Source organism: Cladosporium halotolerans, assembly GCF_011745625.1.
Source record: "Cladosporium halotolerans strain TM138-S3 chromosome Unknown Sca47, whole genome shotgun sequence".
NCBI lineage: Eukaryota > Fungi > Ascomycota > Dothideomycetes > Cladosporiales > Cladosporiaceae > Cladosporium > Cladosporium halotolerans.
Genome location: NW_027191498.1, coordinates 71,504 through 94,098, shown reverse-complemented (window position 1 = coordinate 94,098; position 22,595 = coordinate 71,504). Strand labels below are relative to the sequence as shown.

At 57.1% G+C, this 22,595-nt stretch overlaps 8 protein-coding genes across 8 annotated transcripts; 3 read left to right on the top strand and 5 right to left on the bottom strand.

Annotated features, from left to right (window-relative positions):
• Positions 1 to 1,826: 1,826 nt before the first annotated feature.
• On the bottom strand, positions 1,827 to 3,390 carry WHR41_08552 (uncharacterized protein; the record flags this gene model as incomplete). Its single annotated transcript, XM_069377156.1, has 2 exons — positions 1,827 to 3,087; positions 3,155 to 3,390. The coding sequence occupies 2 exons, from the start codon at positions 3,388 to 3,390 to the stop codon at positions 1,827 to 1,829; spliced, it is 1,497 nt and encodes a 498-aa protein (XP_069225732.1).
• Positions 3,391 to 6,254: 2,864 nt separating this feature from the next.
• On the top strand, positions 6,255 to 7,085 carry WHR41_08551 (uncharacterized protein; the record flags this gene model as incomplete). The annotated part of the gene is made up of 1 exon (XM_069377155.1): positions 6,255 to 7,085. One exon carries the CDS (start codon positions 6,255 to 6,257, stop codon positions 7,083 to 7,085), a length of 831 nt encoding a protein of 276 aa, XP_069225718.1.
• A 298-nt stretch (positions 7,086 to 7,383) lies between these two features.
• On the bottom strand, positions 7,384 to 9,597 carry WHR41_08550 (uncharacterized protein; the record flags this gene model as incomplete). The annotated part of the gene is made up of 1 exon (XM_069377154.1): positions 7,384 to 9,597. The coding sequence occupies one exon, from the start codon at positions 9,595 to 9,597 to the stop codon at positions 7,384 to 7,386; it is 2,214 nt and encodes a 737-aa protein (XP_069225717.1).
• Positions 9,598 to 9,850: 253 nt separating this feature from the next.
• Positions 9,851 to 10,623, top strand: WHR41_08549 (uncharacterized protein). The gene is made up of 2 exons (XM_069377153.1): positions 9,851 to 9,948; positions 10,003 to 10,623. The coding sequence occupies exons 1-2, from the start codon at positions 9,876 to 9,878 to the stop codon at positions 10,488 to 10,490; spliced, it is 561 nt and encodes a 186-aa protein (XP_069225723.1). The 5' UTR covers positions 9,851 to 9,875; the 3' UTR covers positions 10,491 to 10,623.
• Positions 10,624 to 12,899: 2,276 nt separating this feature from the next.
• WHR41_08548 (uncharacterized protein) lies at positions 12,900 to 13,873 on the bottom strand. Its single transcript, XM_069377152.1, has 3 exons — positions 13,713 to 13,873; positions 13,286 to 13,661; positions 12,900 to 13,214 (listed from the first exon to the last, which is right to left on the bottom strand). Exons 1-3 carry the CDS (start codon positions 13,721 to 13,723, stop codon positions 13,008 to 13,010), a joined length of 594 nt encoding a protein of 197 aa, XP_069225724.1. The 5' UTR covers positions 13,724 to 13,873; the 3' UTR covers positions 12,900 to 13,007.
• Positions 13,874 to 13,904: 31 nt separating this feature from the next.
• WHR41_08547 (uncharacterized protein) lies at positions 13,905 to 15,344 on the bottom strand. The gene is made up of 2 exons (XM_069377151.1): positions 15,122 to 15,344; positions 13,905 to 15,066 (listed from the first exon to the last, which is right to left on the bottom strand). The coding sequence occupies exons 1-2, from the start codon at positions 15,273 to 15,275 to the stop codon at positions 14,057 to 14,059; spliced, it is 1,164 nt and encodes a 387-aa protein (XP_069225702.1). The 5' UTR covers positions 15,276 to 15,344; the 3' UTR covers positions 13,905 to 14,056.
• Positions 15,345 to 17,331: 1,987 nt separating this feature from the next.
• WHR41_08546 (uncharacterized protein) lies at positions 17,332 to 18,841 on the bottom strand (the record flags this gene model as incomplete). Its single annotated transcript, XM_069377150.1, has 6 exons — positions 17,332 to 17,798; positions 17,853 to 17,920; positions 17,970 to 18,349; positions 18,408 to 18,481; positions 18,534 to 18,590; positions 18,643 to 18,841. 6 exons carry the CDS (start codon positions 18,839 to 18,841, stop codon positions 17,332 to 17,334), a joined length of 1,245 nt encoding a protein of 414 aa, XP_069225703.1.
• Positions 18,842 to 20,101: 1,260 nt separating this feature from the next.
• Positions 20,102 to 22,437, top strand: WHR41_08545 (uncharacterized protein). The gene is made up of 3 exons (XM_069377149.1): positions 20,102 to 21,072; positions 21,132 to 21,575; positions 21,639 to 22,437. Exons 1-3 carry the CDS (start codon positions 20,776 to 20,778, stop codon positions 22,395 to 22,397), a joined length of 1,500 nt encoding a protein of 499 aa, XP_069225704.1. The 5' UTR covers positions 20,102 to 20,775; the 3' UTR covers positions 22,398 to 22,437.
• Positions 22,438 to 22,595: the final 158 nt, after the last annotated feature.

Genomic DNA, 22,595 nt, shown 5'->3' with positions numbered 1-22,595 from the left:
ATATATGGCACGTGTCATGCGCGTTGGATTTTCTTTGCGTATCAGTGTTGACGTTCATGTATCGATATATTTTTGTTACACAAATTAAAAAAATAAATTCAGATTGAGCGAAGGGTATGAAAGTCACGCATGCTACTTCAATCGCTTCTATTTATCGATCCAACAACCCTCGGGTATGCCATCTTCTTGAAACCTGAATCGAGTTCCCACACCTCAATCACATGCATCGAAGTAAACAACTGAGGCTAGATCGAAGACCGCGATCCGTCTGCACGTAACTACAGAAACCACGAGCCCTCGCTCCTTCCTCACCTCAACCACACCTCACTCGCTACAACCCACCAGACGTCTTCGTTTCGCCCACCCTCACTAACAGACCATGCCAGCCGTCGATATGATCACAATCAACGGCAAAGAGTTCTTCAAGCTCGGTACCGCCTAACAAACCCCCTATTGATCCACACACCCTCACCTCACTAACACTTCTCCCCTAACAGTGCCCCAACCCCTCCTCGGCCCTACGAAGCTCAAGAAGAAACGCAGAGGAGGTGAGCAATTCGACTCAGCACTCCTCACGTCTACTCTCACACCTCAAAGCGATCACTGACCAGTCTCACCACCCCCCAGTCCCCATCCGCCAATCCATCGAGACCTGGCCGCCCTCCGCGCCGACTATGGCTCCTCCTCGTCCTCCTTCCACGGCAACAATAACGGCAGCCAGCAGCAGCAACAGCAGTAGCAGCAGCAGCAGCAGCGGAACCGCCCTGCTGCAAACCCTCGGACTGGAAGTGCGCGGGGTGGGACGGGAGGTTGAGATTTGGGCTGTGAGGTGAGGTGTGATGAGATGAAGTGAGGTGAGGTGAGGCGAGGCGAGGTTAGGTTAGATCAAGTGAAGTGAAGTCTAGCACTCGCGTCAGTTTCCTAGTTTCGGCTGGCGTCAGTTTGGGCGCATGTGATCGATGGAACAATTGAACGGCTGCATGTGTGCTTACGCGTCACGATGTTTCTCAGCGGGCGGGATGCGATACTGTACCAGGTCTCGAGTAGATGATCTCAGCGAGAATAACAGCAAAGCAGAAATCGCGCAATGTGAAACGGGTGAAGAAAAAGTGGATGTTGTCATTCCAGTCAAGGTAGGCTTTCTTTCTTCCTTCCTTCCTTCCTTCCTTCCTTCCTTCCTCACTCACGATTAGGGTCCAGTCAATCAGACAGACATTATCGTCCAGCAGAATAAGTGCCCCATCCCATCCCATCCTTGCTCTCGCCCCCCAACCTTCGAAGGGGGGACAAAAGACGAAGTCCAAGACCAACAAAAAAGCGCCACGCAGGCCAAAAGAAGAAAGAAGAAAAATCGAAGGTCGAATCAAGAAAGAAAAAAGGGCGTCCTGCCAGCTAGAAAGTAAAGATAGAAGTAGAAGCAGAAGTAGAAGTAAAACGTTGCCCCACCGCTATCACGTTTAAAGAAAACAAAAAAGTCGTCCGTAAGCTCCACCAACCTCTACATACCTTCCCTCGCTCGTGACTTTTTCCTTCCGTGCGGGTGCCCTCTCTGTTCATCCTCCAGAAAGCAAACATGCGAAAAATCCTCCGTCAAAGAGGGTGTGACGCCGCCGAACGCCGAGGAGAAAAAAAAAACAGAATGTATGCCGACCGAAAACCCATCGACCGACCGACCGACCGACCGACCGCGCGAGCCTTTTGGTCGGAAACGCCGGCCGTGTCCCATTGCGCCACGCAAGTCACCTCCAGGGAAAAACGAAAGAAGCCGTCCGATGCAGAAAAGATGGTGTCTGTCGAAGCGAAGATAAACCCTCCCGCGGGCCGGATCAAGAGTGGAAGAGGTCCCAAGCCCTCTCGCAGAGCCTGAGGAACTCCTCCCTCTTCTCCGCGCCGCTCATGTTGTGCCTCCAGTCGTCCTCGCGGCCGCCGCTGCCGCCGTCGTCGCCGCGCACGGCGAACGCGGCGCGCTTGGGCTCCGGGCGGCCGTGGGCTGACGGCGGGCTGCCGTTGTCGCGCTCGTACTCGTCGCGGCCGCGGCGGCGGCCTGAGGTGGAGACTGTGCGGCCGAGGTCGGGACGGGCGGTGGCGGGAGGGTGGTGGATGTCGTGGGGTGCGCCGGGCGCGGCGTAGGCGTGGCGGGATGCTGCGCTGTGACCTCCAGGAGGCATAGGGGAGGGAGGGGTCGGGGGTTGCACGCCACCGTAGTGGACGACTTTGGGTTTCAGCTCGTCGCGCCCGTGGGTGAGGGATTGGACGGCTTCGTCGGCAGAGCGGAACTCACGGGCACGGCTGCTGAGTGGTGCGGCGGATTGTTGTTGGTGGTGTTGAGCGTGGGAGGGCGGGAAGCCAGGTGAAGGAACGGGAGGCGGGACATTGGCGTGGGATGAGCGGCCAGGGGAATCGTTTGGAGGGTAGCCGCGAGGCCCGTCGAGGCGGTCGTTGGCAAACACGTCGGCAATTGGTGGAAGGCGGTTGTTAGTCTGGGTCGCGGGGACGTGGTGGATATGACTAGTTTGGCTCAGGCCGCTGGGGCCATGTTGTGCGTGGCGTGTGTATGGGTCGCCGGGACGAAGGCCAGTAAATGTTTGGTGAAGAGGAGCGGATTGGATGACTCTGTCGTTGGCAAACTGCTCGGCAGACGGCGCGTTAATCGACAAACCAGGCGGAGGACCCTTCCGTCTTGATGTGGTAGGCGTCCGTGTCTGCACGCCAAAGAGCGTTGTGTCTTGTGTTCTTGCGCCTCCCTCGCTGGTATCGTGTGAGCTGCCAGGCTTGACTCCCTTCTGTCTGGCTTCAATGATCTGCCTCTGCTGGTCCCGAACGTCGAGACTCCTCTGTAGTTGCTCCCTCATAGCGGGATCGTGTGTTTGGAAGCCCGGGGACAGGCAAGCGAGGCCGACATCTTGGATCGCAAGGCCGGCAGAGTCGCGCGCAGTCAAAGGCGCAGAAGGTCGAGCGGTTTGAGGACCGCGAGCTCCAGGCGTGCTGGAAGAAAGATCGAGTCTCTTTGGGCGTGGGCGCGCAGATTGCATGCTGGGCGAACCAGGTTCCTTTTTGACCTTTATCATTGGAGGTCCGCTGCGGTGCCTGTAGTAAGGAGAAATATTAGTAATCGCCTTCCTATAAAATGAACACGCAATTCTGGCAGACTCACGAGTTGGGCGAGATCTTGCCGCTGGCAGAGGAACGCTCGTTTGAATTGCTGCGGGCGGCGTAGGTTGGCGAAGCATTACTCCTCGAGCGCTTGTTCGCAGACTCGGGCAGGGCGTTGGGAGGGGACCTCGAGGACCTCGACGGGGCCAGGGCGGCGAAGTGACGGGGCGAGTGGTGGCGGGCGGGCGCGAGGGCGGCGGAAGAGGTCGCGGGCGGGTTCGCGACGGCGGTGGTCATGGTGGTGGAAGGCTGGGAGGGCGGCTCTGTGTCGAGGTCTCGAGCGGCAGCAGGCGCCGGGCGCAGCTTGGGAGTGCGAGAGGCAGACACGGCGCGAGGGCGATCGGCGCGGTTAGCAGGCGGCGCTAGCGACGGTTGACAGGCGGCGATGGGGCCGCGGAGCGTTGGACAGACTTCGCGGTGCGGCGGGAGGCGGCGTGGGAGGATGCTGGAGCGGGCGGGCGCGCAGAGGGAGGGAGGGAGGGCGAGAGGGAGGGCGAGGTGGCGGGTGTAGGCAGAGACACAGGGAGGGCGAGAGGAGGAGCACGACGGCGGGCGGTGGGCGGCGGCGGCGCGAGGAAGTAGGGAGCGAGCGAGCGTGGAGCGTCGAGCGTCGAGCGTCGAGCGTCGAGCTGGCGTGGTGTTGGGCGCGGCGGGAGGGGGAGTGGGAGGATGAAACAGGCTGCGACAGCGGGCACAGGGATGCCTGGGATGCCGGCGGGCACACACGAGCCTTGGAGCGCGAGTGGGCGGCGCTGCTGCGTTCGCGACGACGGGCCTCGCTAGCTGCCACGCCTGCCTCGCCGCCAATACAATAGTGCTAAACGAGTTAACGAGTAAACGAGCATTGCTATTTCCTGCGCCCGCCGCACGCGACTCTCGCCCGCGCCGGCGGCACCCACCACCCACCACCCAGCCAGCCCGTCTGCGTTTCAGCGCCGGCGGGCGCGCGCGACGACTCGCCCACCCAAACGCGGTCGGCGAGCGCTAGCACGCAGCCCTCGCAGCCCACTTATTACTACTGAGTAACTCCATCGCCCGCCCGTCCCTCTCTCTGTCCGTCCTCCTCCTGTATGTATGTAGCATGTAGCGTGTAGCCACCCAGTAGTAGTGACCAGTCAGCACCACTCGCATCCTCACCACCCGGCGGCCCTGCATGCGTGAGGACGACATGCCGCATCCGGCAGGCCGTGCTGGCCCTGGTGCGCGACGAGGGATGATGCGCAGGGATCGTCGGCAGGTGAAACGCAGGCGGTGCGCACCATTGATTGGCATCTCCAGACGCCCACAAGCGATCATCGAAGCGAGCGCGGCGACGTCGAAATACACAATTTGCGCCCGCCTGCTGCTGCTGCGAACGAGCGCACCGCCTCGCCTGGCCTTCCCTCGCCGTCCTCCTCCTCCAATATCTGGCCCGCACCCGCAATCAATCAATCTCCAGCCCCTGCAATCAACCATCCCCACGCCTCGCCGTGTGTAATTATGCCTGCCCCGCCAACCCGCCCATCGTCCTTTGCCACCCGACCAGTGCGCGCTCGCCGTCGCCTGCCTCGGGCACACGACAGCGCCAGCTCCTCCTTCGCCTCCGTCTCGTCTCACCAGTCACGGCCGCGCGCGGCGTTGTGAGCTGCTGCCGCGACTCCAGCGACTCCAGCGACTCCAGCAGCCCCAGCAGCCCCGGCGACTCCCTCGCCCGCTCCGGGCCAATCGTTCCGGCGCGCACAGCAAGCTGAAACGGTAGCCGACCCTGGTGCCGGTGCAGCAGACTATCGAAAGCGCTAGTGGCAGATCAACCACTCACTCCATTCCAACCGCCCGGGAAGTGCCAGCCCTGCTTTGCCTTTGGCGATGTCTCGCACCTGAGGCACCTCATTACTCGCCCGCCTCGTGCGCATGGCGACATCTCGCGTTTTTAGCCTTGCCCGCTGCAGCCTGCCTGCCTGAGGCCCTCGGGTCTTCAGTCTCGCTGTGCAGTAGCGTCGCTGTCTCGCAAGACGAAAGGCCCGTCTATCTTCCATGAGTACATGAGTGAACCTCCCACCGGCCTGATACATAGCGACCTGCATGTCCCCGGCGCACAAACTCTGTCACCCGCTTCCCTTTATCTGCCTGCTCGGTCTGCATTCGCCGTCCCCGCGGTTACACCAAGCACCAATATAACGCCTGCCTGCATCCCATCCTCGCCTGCTATTTTCGGCTGCGGGTGCGTACGTCAGCCACAATATGCTCAGAAGCCGCACGAATATTTGCATTGCAGATGCGCTTGCTACGCGATGGCAGACGACGTAAACGACGCTCGCCTGCGCCGTACTCGAGCAAGCTGCATGCAGGCGATGGCGATTTTTGGCGCCCTGCATTCCCTCTTTGCGCGACCCTTCTCCACGGCCGCCGTCATTCGCGCCCACTTTCGACACTATTTTTCCTCGGCGCGCGGGACCCTGTCTACCTGACATTAGGATTAGCGGCGTCCTCGGCCTGCGGCTGGCTTGGCGATACGCAGCTCTGCGTCGCGGCAATACTTCCACAAGCGCGCTGAGCCTCGTTACACACGCGCCCGTAGGGCTGAGACGACATGTCAGGAGCGGGATTGACGCCGCCGCTGTCACTTGACTTCATGCGCATCCTCGCACAGTCAGGCTGATGGTTCGCTTTGATCTTCGCGGACTACAACATGACGGCGCGCGATCCATCGACGTTCGGCACGTTGTACTCTTGGCAGGCCCGTGAGACCTGAAAGTGTTTCGTAACCCCTTCTCCCAAGATCCCGATGATCCCGCAGCAGGGCGGGACTCTGACAGACAAAGGTAGGAAAGAAGCCTGTGACGTGCCGAAAAGTGGGAATAGGTTCTGGAAATCTACGCCTCCAACGTATACTGTTCTCTCTCTGGACCCCATTGATGACGTACTAGTCCTCCGCAGCGATGCAGCGCGGTATATACACATTTCTGTCTTCAACTCCACCAGCACTGCTACGACGCTCACATATCCGGCCTAACCTCAGCAACACCTTCCAACCTCGAATCACATCTCTTCTCAAGTCGCCACCCCTCCCGGCCACGCCTACAAGAACCTTCCTCGCAGACAAAGCCCCCCCACCCGCCACCATGTCCCGCGACACGATCCGCATGCTCGTCCTCGAAACCGACGCCACGCACCCGGAAACGCAAGAACGCCGCGGCAGCTTCGGCGCCGTCTTCCACCAGCTCTTCGACCAAGCCGGCGCCGCTCACGACCCTCCCCTCGGCGTCGAAACCGACATGCACTACGTCGTCGAAGACGGCCCCGAACCCGGCCACGTGCCCACGCCCTCCGAAATCCCCGCCGACACGCGCGCCATCATCATCTCCGGCAGCATGTACGACGCGCACGGCTCCGACGCCTGGATCCTCAAGCTCGTCGACCTGCTGCGGCAGCTCTGGCTCACGCGGCCCGAGATGCGCTTCAGCGGCGTCTGCTTCGGCCACCAGATCCTCTGCCGCATGCTGGGCGCCAGCGTAGAACCCACGAGCACCGGCCGCTGGGAGCTCGCGCACACGCGCATGAAGCTCACGGACGTCGGGCAGTACCTCTTCCGCACGGACTCGCCGACCATCCACCTGCACCAAATGCACCAGGACCAAGTGACGACCGTCCCCTCGCACCACACGACCAAGCTCCTGTCCCCCGACGACGAAGTCCGCGTCTGGGCGAGCACGGACCACACGCCGGTGCAGGGGATTTACCTGAGGGACAGGCTGTTCACGTCGCAAGGGCACTTGGGCTTCGACGAGCAGATGGTGCACCGGCAGATCGAGATGCGGCAGGAGAGCGGGGGCATCAAGGACGACGCGCACGCGCTGGAGGCGAAGGAGACGGCGGCGCTGATCCACGATGGCGTGCTTGTGGCGGCGGCGGTGTTGAGGCTGTTTCATGGGGAGGATAAGGATCTGAAGTAGTCTTTTTTTTTTCCTTTTTCTTTTTTTTAATAACGAGGTCTCGTCATCGCAGTCGGGGTCTTGCCGCTTGGTTGGGAATACGGGAGAGATCTGGGATGTGCATTTACACGGCGCAGAGGGAAGATATCGAAAAAGCGTGTTTTGGATTTCTGGCACTCGACAGCGACGGAGACATGAGTTTGAGTTGCGTCTTGGCAAGTTGCACACAAAGTCGGACCAACAGAGAGGGCACATACACCATACACCAGATAAACCGACAAAACAAAAACCCCGCAACCTTTATCAACCCCAAAAAAGCCTACCCACCCAAAAGCCCAAACAACACCCCCGTCCTCTTCCAATACTCCCCAGCCCCCCTCTCCATCCTCGCCCTCCCCTCAGCATCAACCCCCGCCCCCTCAACCAACTCCCCCACCCTCTCCTCCCATCCCGTCGTCGCCGTCTCCGCCCCAAACGCAGCCCCAAAATACAACACGTCAAAAACCCGCTGCGCTCGCACCTCCCCATCTCCCCCCTCAGGGAACCTCCCCACCGCCTCCCTCAGCTCCTCGCGCACAAGCCCCTTCAGCACCGCCACCGCTCTCGCGCTCCACAGATCCTCCCCGCACGCCGCCATGCCGCCCTGCAGCTCCGCGAGCAGCTTCCACGCCGCGGGCGACGGCTGGCAGGGCAGGGGCGGCGCGGCGCCGTCCCAGAGGCTCGTCGCGGTGTGCGATTGGCGCTGCGCGGCGGCGGCGTAGGCGGCGCAGGGGGCGGAGAGGGTTTGCGTGGCGAGGGAGGTGTGGAGGGTTGTGATGAGGGCTTCGTTGGGGGAGGAGGAGGAGGAGGAGGAGGCGAGGCGGTCGGCGAGCGCGGCGCGGCGGGCGTCGAGTTCGCGCAGGAGGCGGAGGAAGAAGGCTGGGGTCTCGGGCTGGGCGGCGGCGGCGTCGCTGACTTTCCTGTACGCGGATGCGAAGGCGGCGGAGGCTGCGGCGCGGAGCGTTTGCTCGAGGCGGGCGGGGTCGGCGCGGCTGAGGGCTTCCTGGAGGGACTCGGAGTCGGGGCCGTCGTAGGGCAGGTCGTCGAGGTCGAAGGCGAGGTCGTCGTCCCATTTTGCAGAGCGCATGGAGGCCACGAAGGCCCAGTGGGAGTTGAGCTGGGTGGTCCAGCGGTCGAGGGCGGTGTGCTCGGTTTTGATGGGGCCGGTGCGGCCGCGGCGGTGGTCGAGGATGGCGGTGCGGAAGGGGAGGGCGCCGGCGGAGAGGTCGAGGGTTTGGGTTGCGAGGGTCCAGGGGGAGGGTTGGGTTGTGGGGAGGGAGGAAGGTGGGTCGGTGAGGGATTGGAGGGCGAAGGAGGAGATGTCGGCGGACTGGGTGGCGAGGGTTTCGAGGCGGTTGAGGAAGGCGTTGCGCAGGTTTGTGATTGATTGTGTGAAGTCATCGTTTTTGAGCTTGCTGCTGACGGAGAGGAAGCGCGAGAGGACGTTTCGTCGGGTTGAGAGGACAACCTCTGCATCTGCTTGTGACTCAAGATAGCTTTCCAGAGCTTGCACGAAACTGGATTGTGCTTGCTTGGCCCAGAATTTCAGGCCGTCGTTTAGATCAGAAATCGTAAGCTGGTCACTGCGAACCCATGGAGTGAAGGTTCGAATGTCTTCAGGGATCCAGCGCTGGTAGATATCGAGGTTCAGCTCTTGAACCGATGTGACTTGATCATCCTTCAATAACGCCGTCTTCGACAGCTGAGCGAGAGCATCTGCAAGCCTGCGAGGGAATAGGTCGCGAGCATCCACAAGAGTTTTGCCGTAAAGATCCAGCATTGTCAAGACGTTTTCTTCGCTTGTCGTTTCGGCCTTTGACTCGAGCTGCTCGTATCTGACTTGCAAGAAATGTCGAAGTGCATCCTTCGGCGTAGAGCTGGAGATCATAGCATATGCACACAGTGTGTTGCTAAGCGTGGTGCGATCTCCAGTCGCATGTGCCAACGATCGTTCAATGTAGGAGAGCAGCCGCTTCCTCGTCCTGGCCAGCTTCTTCCTCAACTCAGCAATAACCGTAGGCGCATTATCGCTTTCGGAAACGCTTTTATGCAACAGTCTGGCCAACACCAACACCTTCGCCGCTCCGAGCGCATTCCCTCTCTTCCTGACAAGCCTCGCGACGGCATCGAGAGCTCCAGTCAACATCTTTACCTGAGCTGTCACCTCAAGCTTACTCTCCTCCTCTTTCCTGCCAGCCTTCCTCAATCCATCCAGATTCCCTCTACCCCTTTCAACAATCCTGTAATCGCACCTCCGACCAATGTCCGACAAGTTTCCTTCGACAAGCGACATCTGCCCGTCCATCTCGATGATTCTCTCTGCTGTTCCCAAAAGATCCCGATAACTCGCTCCCACAAGTGATCGAAGTTTATTCTGATTGTCTGAAATCTGTGTTCGAAGCTGGCTCTCGAGTTTCCGGACCACCGGTAAGGGGTGGTTGAACGCTTCTTCCCAAGACCCTAAGCTCGAGGGAGTTGGTGGGATTGTTGCCATTGTAGATGGATTTGATAGTTCGTGATTCGTTATCGCTTGGTTTCGGGGTTTGTGAGCTCACTGCGAGCCCACTGAGTGTAATTTCACTCCATTTCCAGTTTATATCTTCGAATATTGATTGGCACGTGAAAGTTGTCGAGGACAGCGGGCAAGCTTCATGAAGTCCACGGCAGGGTCCACTGCTGTGACGCCGCCTAAGCTCCATCTGGAGAAGCTGGACGTCAAACTTTCTTGTCGCGTGCAACATCTGTCTTTGTAACACCACATAACCACACAAAATGGATCGCAATTCTCGAAGAGATGACCGTGGCGGTCGCCGCGATGAGCCGCGTAATTTGAGACCCAAACATGGTATGCTATTTCCCCGCAGTGGTGTAATCAAGCCCAAAGCTAACAGTCTTTCAGAACGCGAACGATCTCGCTCTCCACAGCATCGCGAACGCCGCAACGATAGGCGACGATCCCGTTCCCCTCCGAGAGGAGGCCGTAATGGGCCTTCCGACCGCTACGATGACTACAACCGATCAGGGCCCCGCAACGCCCGCAGCCGCCAGGACTCAAGCACACCCGAGCCATCTCGCGCCCCGGCTCGCGGCGGCCCTCGTGGGCAACAAGACTCTCGGGCAAATGGCTCAGATCCTCGGTCAGGGAAAACACAATCATCAAGCTCGCGCGATGTACACATGGGCGGTAATCTAGAGGACGAGGATTCGGAAGCAGAGATGCAGCGCGTGATGGGTTTCAAGGATTTCCGTACCACGAAGGATACTAAAGTGCCCGGCAACGACAGGAACTATGCTGTGAGTAAGGTCAAGAAGGCGGAGTACAGACAGTATATGAACCGCGTTGGTGGCTTCAACAGGCCCTTGTCGCCAGGTAGGGACAAGAAGTAGGATATTCTGGGCAGGGATGGTTGGTCTTTTGCCTATTTGGCACAGCGAGGCGTTCAGGTGATTTGAAATTGGTGATACTGTACGTATGATACCCAAGTGGCTGGTTGAAGGCTCTTTGCCTCCTCGTTGCTCGTCTCTTTTCATTACCTACTCATCCTCGACCATTGTCGCTTGCATGCCACCCAGACTTCTGCGAGTCTCCATGCGTGATCGGTCGTTCCAGGTTCTAGGTCCTTCATCACATCAAGACCATGCCAGTCGCCGATAACCTTACATGCGTTCGCGATCATTGCCTCGATTGAGGCCATTCCACGCGCCGGCCAAGTTGAACCCTTTGTCATCATCGACCCTACGATGCCACTACTCCACCCGCCAGGCGACCCTGGTACTACAAGAGATGCGCACCAGCACTACGACGTCACCGCGCCCTCGGCACGTGATCACGACGCCACGACCGTCCGCCAGGATCACGTGAACCCTCCCGCTCCCGTCCCCAGCCACGAGCGGCGCAAGTCCGCGATTAACGAATAAATTGATGGAATTTGCGTTTGACGTCATGTGAGGCAGAGGTAGTCCGCTGTGGAAGGGCGGTTTACAGAGGGAACCGCGACCTAGTTGCGCTCCAGGTACTCACGGGGGTCCCGCCTGATCACCGGGTCCGTCCGTTAGAGCAAGGGGTTCGAATCCCCGGCACACTACAGCCATGGGAGGGGCTGCTTCGAAGACTAAGACCTATGACGCCGATACTCATGTCCTCGTGTAAGTAAAATCGTTCGCGGTTTTCTTCTCGGCCCCTCGAAGGGAGAGGGGCTAGGTTCTTTTGCACTTTTTGCTGATGTTGCTGTTTTACCCTGCTGAACAAGCGAATCATCTTTTGCTTTTGTTAACGTATTGGTTAACGTTTCACAAGTCATGCAGATCCTCGCGGTTTCTATTTCTACGGCCCAACTCGAGAGGACTGTTCCCATATTCACCAAGAACCCTCGAATGAGTGAACGGTGATGCAGTTTCTAAAGGCGTAGGATATAGCGGAGCGCAAAGCATACGCAGCTCCGCAACTGTATCGATCGCTATAACGCAATTACACGCAACTCAGCACTCAGCCTCGCTCTTTCCTTTGGATACTGGCGCATGTTATGTTTCTCACCTACATTGTGGGAGACATGCGTCAACTGAGTGGCCATCTTATCCACAAACACAGTTCATTGATCTTTGTTGCGGCTAGCCACACACCGCAACAGAAATTCTGAATAGCCTCCACAGCTTGAGCGTTCAAAGTCAAAACAGATCCGTATAAAGATCATGCATTTTCTGATTAAACATCGAATTCATCAAGTCTCGCAATATCCAACATTCCCAAGTCATGAAAGCCTTCGTTCTTGACAAGCTCCTCAGCTCGAGCCAACCAGGCTTTGGTCTTCTCGTTGAGAGCCAACAGTACTTCTCCGTCTGAGTTGGCGCAATAGGGATATTGATCTTATAGCCTTCCAGACCGGGAGCCCTCTTGGCCACTACCATCGCTGCAGTGTACCCATTGCGATAGAAAGTGAGGACTTCAACCCACTGGCAACAGTCCTTATTTCCTTGGTACCGAGAGAGAATTTGGGCACCATTGGCTGTCAGATGTTTAACATGCTTCCCGCCAAGGCGATAGGTCATTCATACCAATGATCTGCGCGCGAAGGGCGCTAGTATCAAGTTGCGGCTTGAATAGCTAAGACAAGGCAGTCTCGGGTATTTTCAGAAGAGAAGCCTGGACGTCCTTGAAAACGGCAGTAACGCTTTTGCCCACTTCGCGGCCAATTTCTCGGGCGTTGATAGCTTAATTGTTGACCTCTTCGGACTTGATGGAATTGGCGACCGCTGTTGCGATCTGCTCAGAGAGCTTTGGGAGGGCAATGGCGACGTTGGAAGATATGCTTGCCTGGACAAAGAAGCAAGACAATCATGAGATCGATAAGGTCGGTGCTCTGGACGCTCACCTTGAGAGCCTAGGGCTGTTGCTTTTGCGCTTCGCGTGGTCGATAGAGAGACTCATGTAGTAGGGAGGGAACAGTCGTCAATTTACGTACACCTTGAACAAACAGAGAGCAAGGTATTGTCAGATACGAGGTGAAAGCAATAGTTGGGCTTATCCCAGTTTCGAGAGCCGCACATGAGTACTTCACTGCAATGAATGTGCCTTCCCTTGATGTTGGATCGTTCACAACTCGCTCACGCTAGAACTGATAGGCGATGGCGTGCTTCTGAAGCTAACTTGGTCGAGTTGGGTGCCATGTCCTGACCCCAACAGTAAAGCAGACCTTCATGCCGCTTGAGAGATCCTCGTTTGGCCCCTCATACTACTAGGCCTCCATTCCTCGGAGAAGTCGCTCCTGCGATAATCACCTCGACCGCGTCCAGAAGTCCTTCTTGACAATGCATTATACATTTCCCATTAACTGTACATATCTTTTTCATCTTGCCCGAAGCACCACAACGCCGCGCCGAAACGATCGTTCCCATACCAGCAAGCCTTCATGAAAGTCGCACGTACCAGAACAGCACAATCAAGAAGAAGAAGAACCCCACCCAAACCCTCCAACCCACACCAGTGCGCTCCGCCATCCGCAACATCCTGTTCATCGTGCCGCGCAAGCGATTCCGCGTTCCCTCAAACTGGTCATTCATCTTCTCAGCGAGAGCGGTCGAGTCTCTGATCTCGCCGCCGATCGCGTTGGTCAACTGTTCGAATCCCAGCATCAGCAAACCATATTCCCATCACCCCTCAAACCTAAAATCCAAGGCAGACTCACATCCTTCAGCATCCGCACCTTCCCACTCAAAACGCCAACCTGCTCTTCATTCTGACTCTCGAGCTCATCCAGCACCGCATTCGAATACTGGCCCTTCTTGTTCGGCGTCGCGGACCTGAACCCTCCGTCCCCGCTCGCCCTGCCATTCACGTCTCCATTCGCGCCGGGGTAAGCGCTGAAACCGGCGCCAGAGGGCTCCGCGCTCAGATGTGATTGTGACGCATACGGCGAGCTGTTCGCGGCGGCGGAGTATGGGGTTGCGCGAGCTCCTGAGCGAGAGCCGGGAGCTGGGGAGGATGCGGCGGAGGAGGGCCTGGAGCGTGTCTGGGCGTCGTAGGAGGAGAAGAGGGCGTTGCGCGCGTCGCGCTGGTGGAATCTATGGGCTGTCAGAGGTATTTAGGACATTTCAGGGAGTATGCGGCCTTACCTCGACGCCATGGTGGCTCTGGACTCGACGTGCAGTCTAGAAGTGACGTTTTAGGAACTTTGAGGGTTTCGGCTTTTGGCTTTGTGAACGCCGAGACGGATGGTCCTTTGTGCTGTTACCTCTGATATTGCAATGTTTCACTACAATGTGCTTTGATGAATGGTAGTGCGAGACGGTGAGACATTCCTGACGTTTTGCGAAAATTACAACATGGTATACAGCTGTTAAAGACACGTAGCAAATGCGTGAATGCAACCCCGTGGCCACCCTGCAGGCACCCGCTTACGGCGGCCTGATGGCCCCTTGAACTCCTGATCTGCGCCAGAAGATGGAACACTGCATTCTCACAAAGTGGCGGTGGGAAAGTAATACTGCTCCCAGAGAAAGTCGTAGTCCTCCACAAATGTGCCCACCATGTCCAACAGCGGCTTGCCCTTGAGCTTGCCCGCAAACCCAAGAATCATACCACGGGTGACGTTCTCGTAGAAGGCGCCGCGCATTCCCCACCAGGCCATGCCCCAGCTGCGCTTCTTGAATTCGTCGCGTTCGAGCTGGGTTAAGCCTCTGGCTCCGCCGGGTCTTCTGGTCTCGAGATCGCGCTTTGCGAGTTGTCGTGCACCGTATTCGATCGACAGACCGATAAGCCACGGCCGCCAGTCTGCTTTGCCCTTGCCATCCTGTCGTTGGCTCCAGTATGCCATAGCGGATGTGTAAATAAGTGGTCGCAAGATATAGATGACTTCTGCTATTTCGCCAAATCCCGCCGTGGGTTGGAGCAATGCCTTGGGTGGTTTGACATCGTCGGCTGTAAGGACCTTAGACAGAAGGTAAGACGAAATATCCTCAGAGCTCGGAAGTGGCGGCAGAGTTAAAGACGTGCGAGGCATTGTCCATTTCTCGGATCCAGCGTGTGAAACCTCTGATTCCTCCGAGGGCGGCGAATGTATCGTATCATCCTCGTCTGTGGTGGGCTTCTCTTCCTGCACTTCCCTCTCCGGCAAAGGCGGATTCAATAACGGTCTCGAGTTTGTCAAGCGCATCAATATGAGCCTGCACAGCGCCTTCACGGCCTCCAAAAGTACCACCACTCTCCACCTCGCCTTCTCTCCCCTCCGCTTTGCCATCATTTCCAGAAGAAGTTCGGTATATTGGACACAAGAAAGTGTGAGCGCTGTCCGCTTGTATGTGCTGCTTTTCTGGCAGTAAAATCGCGTATATCTGTTGTGCAGCGTCTGCGGCTTGTGTCGCAGCGAGTGCGCCAGCGAGCGCGATAAGAGGTCGTCATGGTAGAGTCCGAGAAGCTGCACGCCGGAGTTGAGCGACTCCGATGCGATTTCGGATTCCCTGAAGCGGCCTGCAATATCATCAGTCAAATGCGACGCGAGAAAAAAGCGATCCACATCGCTTACCCGGGATAATGTAGGTCAACGAGCGCAGCGCGCCTTCGACCTGGCCCACTGCGCCGGCGTTCTTGGTGATGAACTCGCTGTACATGTCCAGCAATCGTGGCGGTAAGGTTGCGACATCTTTTGTATGCCCTGCGGCTTGCTTGAGACGCTCCATAGCGCCGGCGCTCGATCCTGCAATTCCAGGTGTAGTGTTGTTGGTTGAGGGCACATGCGACAGCCTGCTGTGACGCGATGAGAAGCCCAGCGTCCGGCCCTCCTTGCTGATGAGCCGAGGCGAGAAATTAGCGCGGCTGGGGTCTGGGGTTCAGAACCGAGCATTCTAAAGTACGTCCTAGGCGACACATGACAATGGCGTATCTGCGCCTTCAAATGGACGTTTTCGATACTTGAAACACTTTTATCCACATATTGCAAATGCAGATACCGCACCGTGAAAGCGTTTTGAGTGAGAAGCTAAGCAGAGAGATATTACGTCTCGCAACCACGGCGGACCAATTTAACATGCATAGGTAGTATTTGGTGAAAAGGTTCAGGATGAGAACGTCCCATGGCACTCTTGACGAAGTACATGAATTTTATTCTAGGGCGTGGTTTTCGTGGTCATCAGCCACGCTTGGCCGATCTCCGTTCACGAGTGATGATTTTCCTGAGCACGGAAGTACAAGGACCTGACCCGAAAAATAGTGTCCTTGCGAAAATCGACAGTCTTGGGATCGGATCGAGACCAACAATTACGCAACTCGGTGCATCATAAGGGTGATTTGACATTCTCCAGACTGAATCGTCAAAGGATTCTGGCGCCCCTCGTCTTTCAACGGTTTTCATTCTGTAACCCACAGCTCCGCCACGGAGATATATACACATAGAGCAGATCCGTTGCCCATCATCCAGGAGCCGCTGGCGACGAAGCGTGCATAAGGGCACACACGATCGTCACGGTTGTGCCTCGGTACATCTCAAGGAATCTGTATCCCAGCCCTTGGTCGTTGAGCCAGGGCCTGCGCCCTAATGTGATTAACATGTTCGGCATGTAGGATGTTGCTGCTGTGTGCCATGATGGAACGCCTGACGTCCCTACTCTGCACGGCTCTCGCATGCCGCCAACGCCGCTGAAGCTTGATAAAATAGCAAGAGATAGGAGAGGGGAGTGACGGCTGAGTCATCTACCTCCAAAGATTGACCCTCCACTGCTCCAGGCTCACCAATCTCGCCCCTCGCTCAAGAGCCGACACCATACTGCTAGTCTCCCAAGATCCCATCCCTCTCGTCCCGAACATCGCCCACCGAGCCAGTCGCCCAGATCGGCGACAAGACGACCCGGCAGTCGGCGGCCTCTGACAGTTCCTCCACCAATTTCCCCGAAAACTCCCTGAAACGCGCCCAGCGAACCCGGTCCGTGGATAGTCCATCACACTGTCGCGCAAGCGCGCAAATGGTGGACCCAGCGATCGTCCGCGCGAGCGTTCGGGGAAGCAAAGCTGAGTTGCAGCGAACAGCGCGCCAAAGTGTCGATCAGCGCGCACCGCGCCGCACGGAGCACGCCCCGTTGCGCAGGAGCGGCAGGATTCACGACGACCATGTGTGTGCCCTGTGCAAGTGTGTGTGGATGACGACTTTAGTTTTCAGGTACTATACATACATGGCAGGGGTGATGATTGGACGGGAGGTGTTGCGGATGCTGAGATCCGCTGGGGCAGGTTGCGTTGATTCGAACGATATACGAGTTGTGTTAATGGCTCGGCTGCCTGGTTCTGCTATACATGTAGGAACGCCGAGTGAAAGCGGCGGTATATGACCATCCCCGAAGTTCGCGCTTTGCGACCCGGTGGTATGGTTCGCTTATAAGCCTTGTGTGGATTCAGTGACTAGTCCAGCGCATAGTGCTTGTCGTTATTGTCTTTTGAATTGCCTGATTCAGCTGCTGAGATGAGTCCCGATCACGTTAAGCGATTGCGACTTCGGTCGATCGGAAGCGCTTTGTTTGGGCGACGGAGTAGTGAATGTAAAATTGGACGGAAGGCACAGAGATTTCAAGACTTCAGAGAGTAAATGTTTCGAACTCTGTATACTTTGTTACATTAGACAGTAAAAGACATGAATATGGAAATTACCTCAGGATCTGGTCATCTGAGGGTGAAATAGGCCGTGTCCAAAGCTTGCCAGCGATAGCCGACAACTGGGTATCGTAGAAGAAAGAGAAAAAGGAAATGTTAGAACCTCGGAGGCGTGTGGCCGCGCACCATCTGCGCTTCTTCGTCCTTGTGCGACGCGCTCGGCAGGGGGATTGCCTCGTCGCCAGACACTTCGTACCCGTACTCAATGGTCTTCGTTATTTGTTCGCCTCCTTTTGTCAAGCTTGCGCCCATGACTCCGCCATCTGACTTAGTGCTGACGTCGAAGGCCACGATGTTCCTGTCGCTATGGTCGCTCTCGGACTTGTTGTCGACGTCGCGGCTGAGCATCATCGATCCGTTGTAAGGATCGGTCATGCGCGAGCGCTTGGGCTTGCTGCGCGAGTCGTCCAGGTAGTAGGCGTTGCTGTCGGTTTGTCCGTGGGTCGAGGCGAGCAGCCTGGGAAAGTATTTCTGCATGACGGGTTTCATTGCGGGCATGGAGCCGCCAATGATGCTCAAGTTGAGCTCGAGAATGCACCACATGAGTGCGAGGACGGTGTTGTCTGCGATCATTGATTAGCCGCGTTCATCGTACTGCAAATGATGAGGTAACTCACGGGTGAGATCGGGGTTGTTGAGCAAGACGTAGAGACTTTGGAGACGAATGATGCTGACAACACACACACTGCTCAAGGTCAGCCATCGATCACATCGAACGTTTCAACAGTACTTACAATCCACCCAGGGTCAGCACAATCGCGACGCCCACCTTACGACGCGTTCTCAATTGCAGCGAGCGCAGGAGAGGCACCGGGATCACGACAGTCGCAATATCGGTGAAGATTCCCAGCGCTGCTTGCGCAAAATAGAACGCAGGCCGGTTGATGCATACTCCAGTGGCGACATCTGCGAGGTTCCAGCTTGCTGAAACCGGGTTGCAGCTGAAAATATTGACCAACACAGAGGCGGTTGAATAAGCGACCGTGAAAGCGAAGACACTCCAGACGGTAATGACGACCGATTTGGCAGGGAAGATGCGAAGGTAGAAGAGCAAAATGCTGCCTTTGGCCAGACCAGTAGCAGCACAAAAGAAAATGGCGGCGAGCAGGTTCCTCTGTTATGAGTTCAATTAGTCAAGAGAGCATGGTTGTGAATGGTGGTAAGCTACTTACCAGGTTGAACATAGGGTACAAATCCGGCGTCATGGGAACGTTCCACAGATGTTTCCCAAGACCGCAATTGAGCACTAATAAGGATTAGAATTGATGTGGAGAGACTGAAAGCCGACTACAACTTACTGTCAAGCGTGAATGCAACGACCAAGATGTTGAAAATGAAAGCAAGAATCATAAGGTCTGCGAAACCATTAGCATCGAAGCCCGGGTCATTGACGGATTCTGAACTTACAATCATCGAAAGCAACTTTCTTGATGATGACTATCCTGGCGTACATTCGAATGAGCATGCTGATTGCTGCTAGAGGAAAGACAATGCCGGTGACAACGGTTAGGACGGCGGCATCAGGTGACTGGTCGGGATTCCGCTCAACACCTTCCGGAGGGTTGGCAGCGTAGAGGATGCCATTGTCCAACGTCGACGTCGACATGATGATTGTTCTGATGCGCCAGGGTCGATGCAATGCTTTGGCGCTGTGTAGGGTCAGTGAGCACAATGATCATGGCGTCGGGCAGGGAAGAGATCCTTTAAGGATTGCCAAACATGCTCCCAAGGTGGTACGTGATGCCGCTCTTGCACCACAGTCCGGAGCCGAATTTGCTAAGGAGGTGATCTCCAAGACCCCGGCTAGCGTGGCGTGGGTCCAAGGGTATAGCGCAAGCACGATTGATAGTAGGTGGTCACGCTGGTGTTTCTAGGACCATTAATCGCCAAACTTTGCTAGTGGCTGTTAAGCCTACAAGTCGGCGTGGTACTCAGCCGTAGGCCCGTAACTTTGTGCAGCATCCGAGAGACTTCTCTAACGGTCGGCGCATGTTCCAAAAACGACCGAATGCTTGAGCGATGGCGTAGAGGCCGCGGAGCAGAGTATCGTGGGGTCTTTCAAGGGCCCATAGGTATTCTAGAGCTCAAGCGTATCCGCCCATGTTGCACTGTGAGTGGAGTCGGTGATTCACATCGGAGACGCCCCATTCATCGCCATAGGCTCACGGACCATCTCCAATTTTCTGGGTTGCGTGCCTGGAGTCCCGCGAGCTCGAGTTGACAAGGGATCGCTGGAGGTCCGAGACCCCGTCCTCGCGCATGTCTCTCCGTCAACCTGGCGCGCGCCCTGGCACGCCTGGAAGATTGGTTGATCTATCTCCCACCGCATATATAGCAGCCCTCCCTCGCCTCCCTGATAGCGATTCTCGCCTGCGCCGTGCGATCCGGCAAGTGGCCGAGGTTCGAAGGCCATTCCTCGGCAGGGCTGACTGACAGTGAATCAGTGGCTTGTGTTATTTTCCACGAGCGGGACGAAATAGTTCCACGTGGCGTCGTCCGGGCGCTGAATCGCAGGACACGGTCTCCATCAAAGGCTGGCATACAGGCCGGCACCGTGGTGTGAAAAACGTGGCCGTGGAGAGGTGGGACCTGGCGAGGCCTCGCAAAAACTTGCCTTGCATACATACTGTACGCTCCGAATTGGTATGTTTGATCCGGTTGCGGTCGTCGCCGGGACGGATCTGATGATCTGGGAAGTCCCGGTGGTCGCAAGAGTGTTGTGCGACTTTTAAGTGCGATTCTCCGGCAGGGGCCAGCCACGGCGTCAGCCAATGCCGCCACAGGACCTGAAGATTTTCCTGGCATGAAGCCAGATCATCCTTCAAGCCACCCGCCAGCAACCTCGCCTCGGTGGGACCTGCATTCACGTTTTTGCCATTGTGTATACATATGCAGGGTGCCATGCCGCGCGTGCCTGCATAGAAGCATGCGCGCTGCCGCCGCACAGCAGGCATCCTCGACGTCCCCTTTGCTCTGACAAGAAACTCGGCCAACACGGCGACAGTGCGCGAGGCTAGACTTGGCCGAATGCTTGGGAGAGCCGTCTGCATCCACCGCTCTGCATAGCGTGATGGCGCCGTACCCAGCGGCCACGGCTCTTTTCCTCGGCCAGCACCAGCTCCCGGACGAAGTGACCCAAGGCAATGGATCCTCGGCTCTGCGGACGAGAGGACGGCATGTAAGCTCGCTGAACAACTAGAGAGAGATGCTCGCTTATTCGTGTCCGTCTCTTGCCAGAGGCGGCCAATTTTCCCTACGAGCTTAGTGTCTGTGCAAGCGTCTACTGGGCTCCACCTTGGGACCCACGAAGCAGTGGAGGGCCGGAAAGCCCTCACAAGGGTTCCGGCGTTTGCTCTGATTCCAGCAACGGCTTGACTCGAGATCTTCACGCCGTTCATCTGTGAGATGAAGGCCGCTTGAGAATCGCTGAAGACTCGGGTGGCAATAGTCTCCTTGCTAAGCGTGCCATTGCTAAAAGCTGATCGCTGTCCCGCTCCCTGAAACTGGTCATCATCTTCGATCTGCACGTCTGCAACAGCCATGTTGTCCCTTGTCGCGCCATTGCTACTCCAGGCCGCGGCCGCGGCCTCCGTCAAGAGACAGAGCAACTCCAATGGCTGCGACGCCCTCAGCGAGCATGTCCCTAACACCATCTACTACCGTGGCGATGATGTCTACAACTACGAGTCCACCCAGTTCTGGTCCAACAATGAGCTGATGGACCCGGAATGCGTTTTCCGTCCGACCACCGCGGATGAGGTCGCCCAGGCTGTCCAAATCATGCAGGACACCAACACCCAGTTTGCCGTTCGTGGCGGTGGCCACATGGCTATCAAGGTTTGTGAATCCCAGCATCCTGAGACGCCGGTCCGTCGTGGCTGACGAGACACGTTTAGGGCTCCAACAACATCGATGACGGTCCCTTGTTCGTCATGTCCAACCTGACCGCTTTGGAGGTCAACGAGGAGGACAAGTACGCCTGGGTTGGTCCCGGCCACGACTGGGGTACTGTCTTCTCTTACCTCAGCGACTACAACCTCACTGCCGCTGGTGGCCGTCTCTCGCCCGTTGGTGTTCCTGGTCTCCTTCTTGCTGGCGGCGTCAACTTCCAGGGCAACCAGCATGGCTGGGCTGCTGACAATGTCATCGAGTACGAGATCGTCATGGCTGATGGTACCGTCAAGTACGCCACCGCGTGTTCTGACCCTGATCTCTTCTGGGCTCTCAAGGGTGGTAGCAGCAACTTCGGCATTGTGACCAAGTTCAAGCTCAACACTTTCCCCTCTACTCAGGTTCTCGCTGGTGTTTACTCTGTTACTGACATGGATGCCTTCCTCAAGGTAAGCCAAGAGCCCTCCATTACTGCGTCACACCCCCTTGGCACTTACTGACTATACACTTAGGCTACCGCCAACTTCTCTCAGTACAACACTGATCCGCTCGCCCACGTCGTCCCCCAAGTCATCCAGCAGGGTAACGCCACCGTTGGTGCTGCCATCCTCTTCTACGACAGCCCTGATGTTGAGAAGCCGGACTGCTTCGCTCCCTTCTTCGAGATTCCCTCTGTCTCTAGCACTGTCGCCTTCAAGACCCAGGCTGAGTTCGCCGATGAGACTGGTGAGCTCGTCATCCCCCACATCAACGACATGTTCATCGCCGGCACCCACGTTGGCAAGACCTACGAAGACATTCTTCGTGGTGTCCAGATCGTCAACGACCTCTTCCTCGAGGCCGTCCCCGCCCTTCAGGCCATCGTTCCCGAGGAGGACCTGATCCTTGTGTGCGTCGATTGGCAGCCTCTTGGCGACCTCTGGTACAAGGGTTCGCAGAAGGCCAACCCGGGCGGCAACGCCCTCGGCTTCGACCCAGAGACCAAGGGCACCTACATGGCCTGGGCTGAGGTTGTCGAGTGGAACGGCACGCAGTACGACGAGCAGGTCCACGAGTGGGTCAAGAACACCACCTGGACCATCGCCAACGCGACCCAGGATGCCGGCCTCTGGGACCCCTTCACCTACATGGGCGACTCCACCTACTTCCAGACCATCTATGACGGCTACGGCGCGGAGAACCAGCAGCGTCTGCTTGACATCTCCCGCAAGGTCGACCCTAACAGGGTCTTCCAGAAGCTGCTGCCGGGTGGTTACAAGATTGGCAACTAAGTCAAGTTGACTATGAGATTACGGCCTTTTTTCAAAAGCAAAGATTTATATTTTCACTTCTGAGCGCCAACATTCTTCATCCTCTTTGCTCGCCAACTTACTCGCCTCGCCTAGCTTATCAAGTGCCAAGGACTTTTGCCCTGCGCCAGCTACTCTGTCTGGTGAACGATGCACAAATTTGCCTTGCAAACTTCATGG

Coding starts and splice junctions, on each gene's coding strand:
- WHR41_08549 (XM_069377153.1), top strand. CDS start 9,876: ATGGATCGCAATTCTCGAAGAGATGACCGTGGCGGTCGCCGCGATGAG. Junction 9,949..10,002: donor TAATTTGAGACCCAAACATG/GTATGCTATTTC, acceptor ACAGTCTTTCAG/AACGCGAACGATCTCGCTCT.
- WHR41_08548 (XM_069377152.1), bottom strand. Junction 13,215..13,285: donor AGGTGCGGATGCTGAAGGAT/GTGAGTCTGCCT, acceptor GGATTCGAACAG/TTGACCAACGCGATCGGCGG.
- WHR41_08547 (XM_069377151.1), bottom strand. CDS start 15,275: ATGGAGCGTCTCAAGCAAGCCGCAGGGCATACAAAAGATGTCGCAACC. Junction 15,067..15,121: donor GTTGACCTACATTATCCCGG/GTAAGCGATGTG, acceptor ATGATATTGCAG/GCCGCTTCAGGGAATCCGAA.
- WHR41_08545 (XM_069377149.1), top strand. CDS start 20,776: ATGTTGTCCCTTGTCGCGCCATTGCTACTCCAGGCCGCGGCCGCGGCC. Junction 21,073..21,131: donor GTGGCCACATGGCTATCAAG/GTTTGTGAATCC, acceptor AGACACGTTTAG/GGCTCCAACAACATCGATGA. Junction 21,576..21,638: donor ACATGGATGCCTTCCTCAAG/GTAAGCCAAGAG, acceptor CTATACACTTAG/GCTACCGCCAACTTCTCTCA.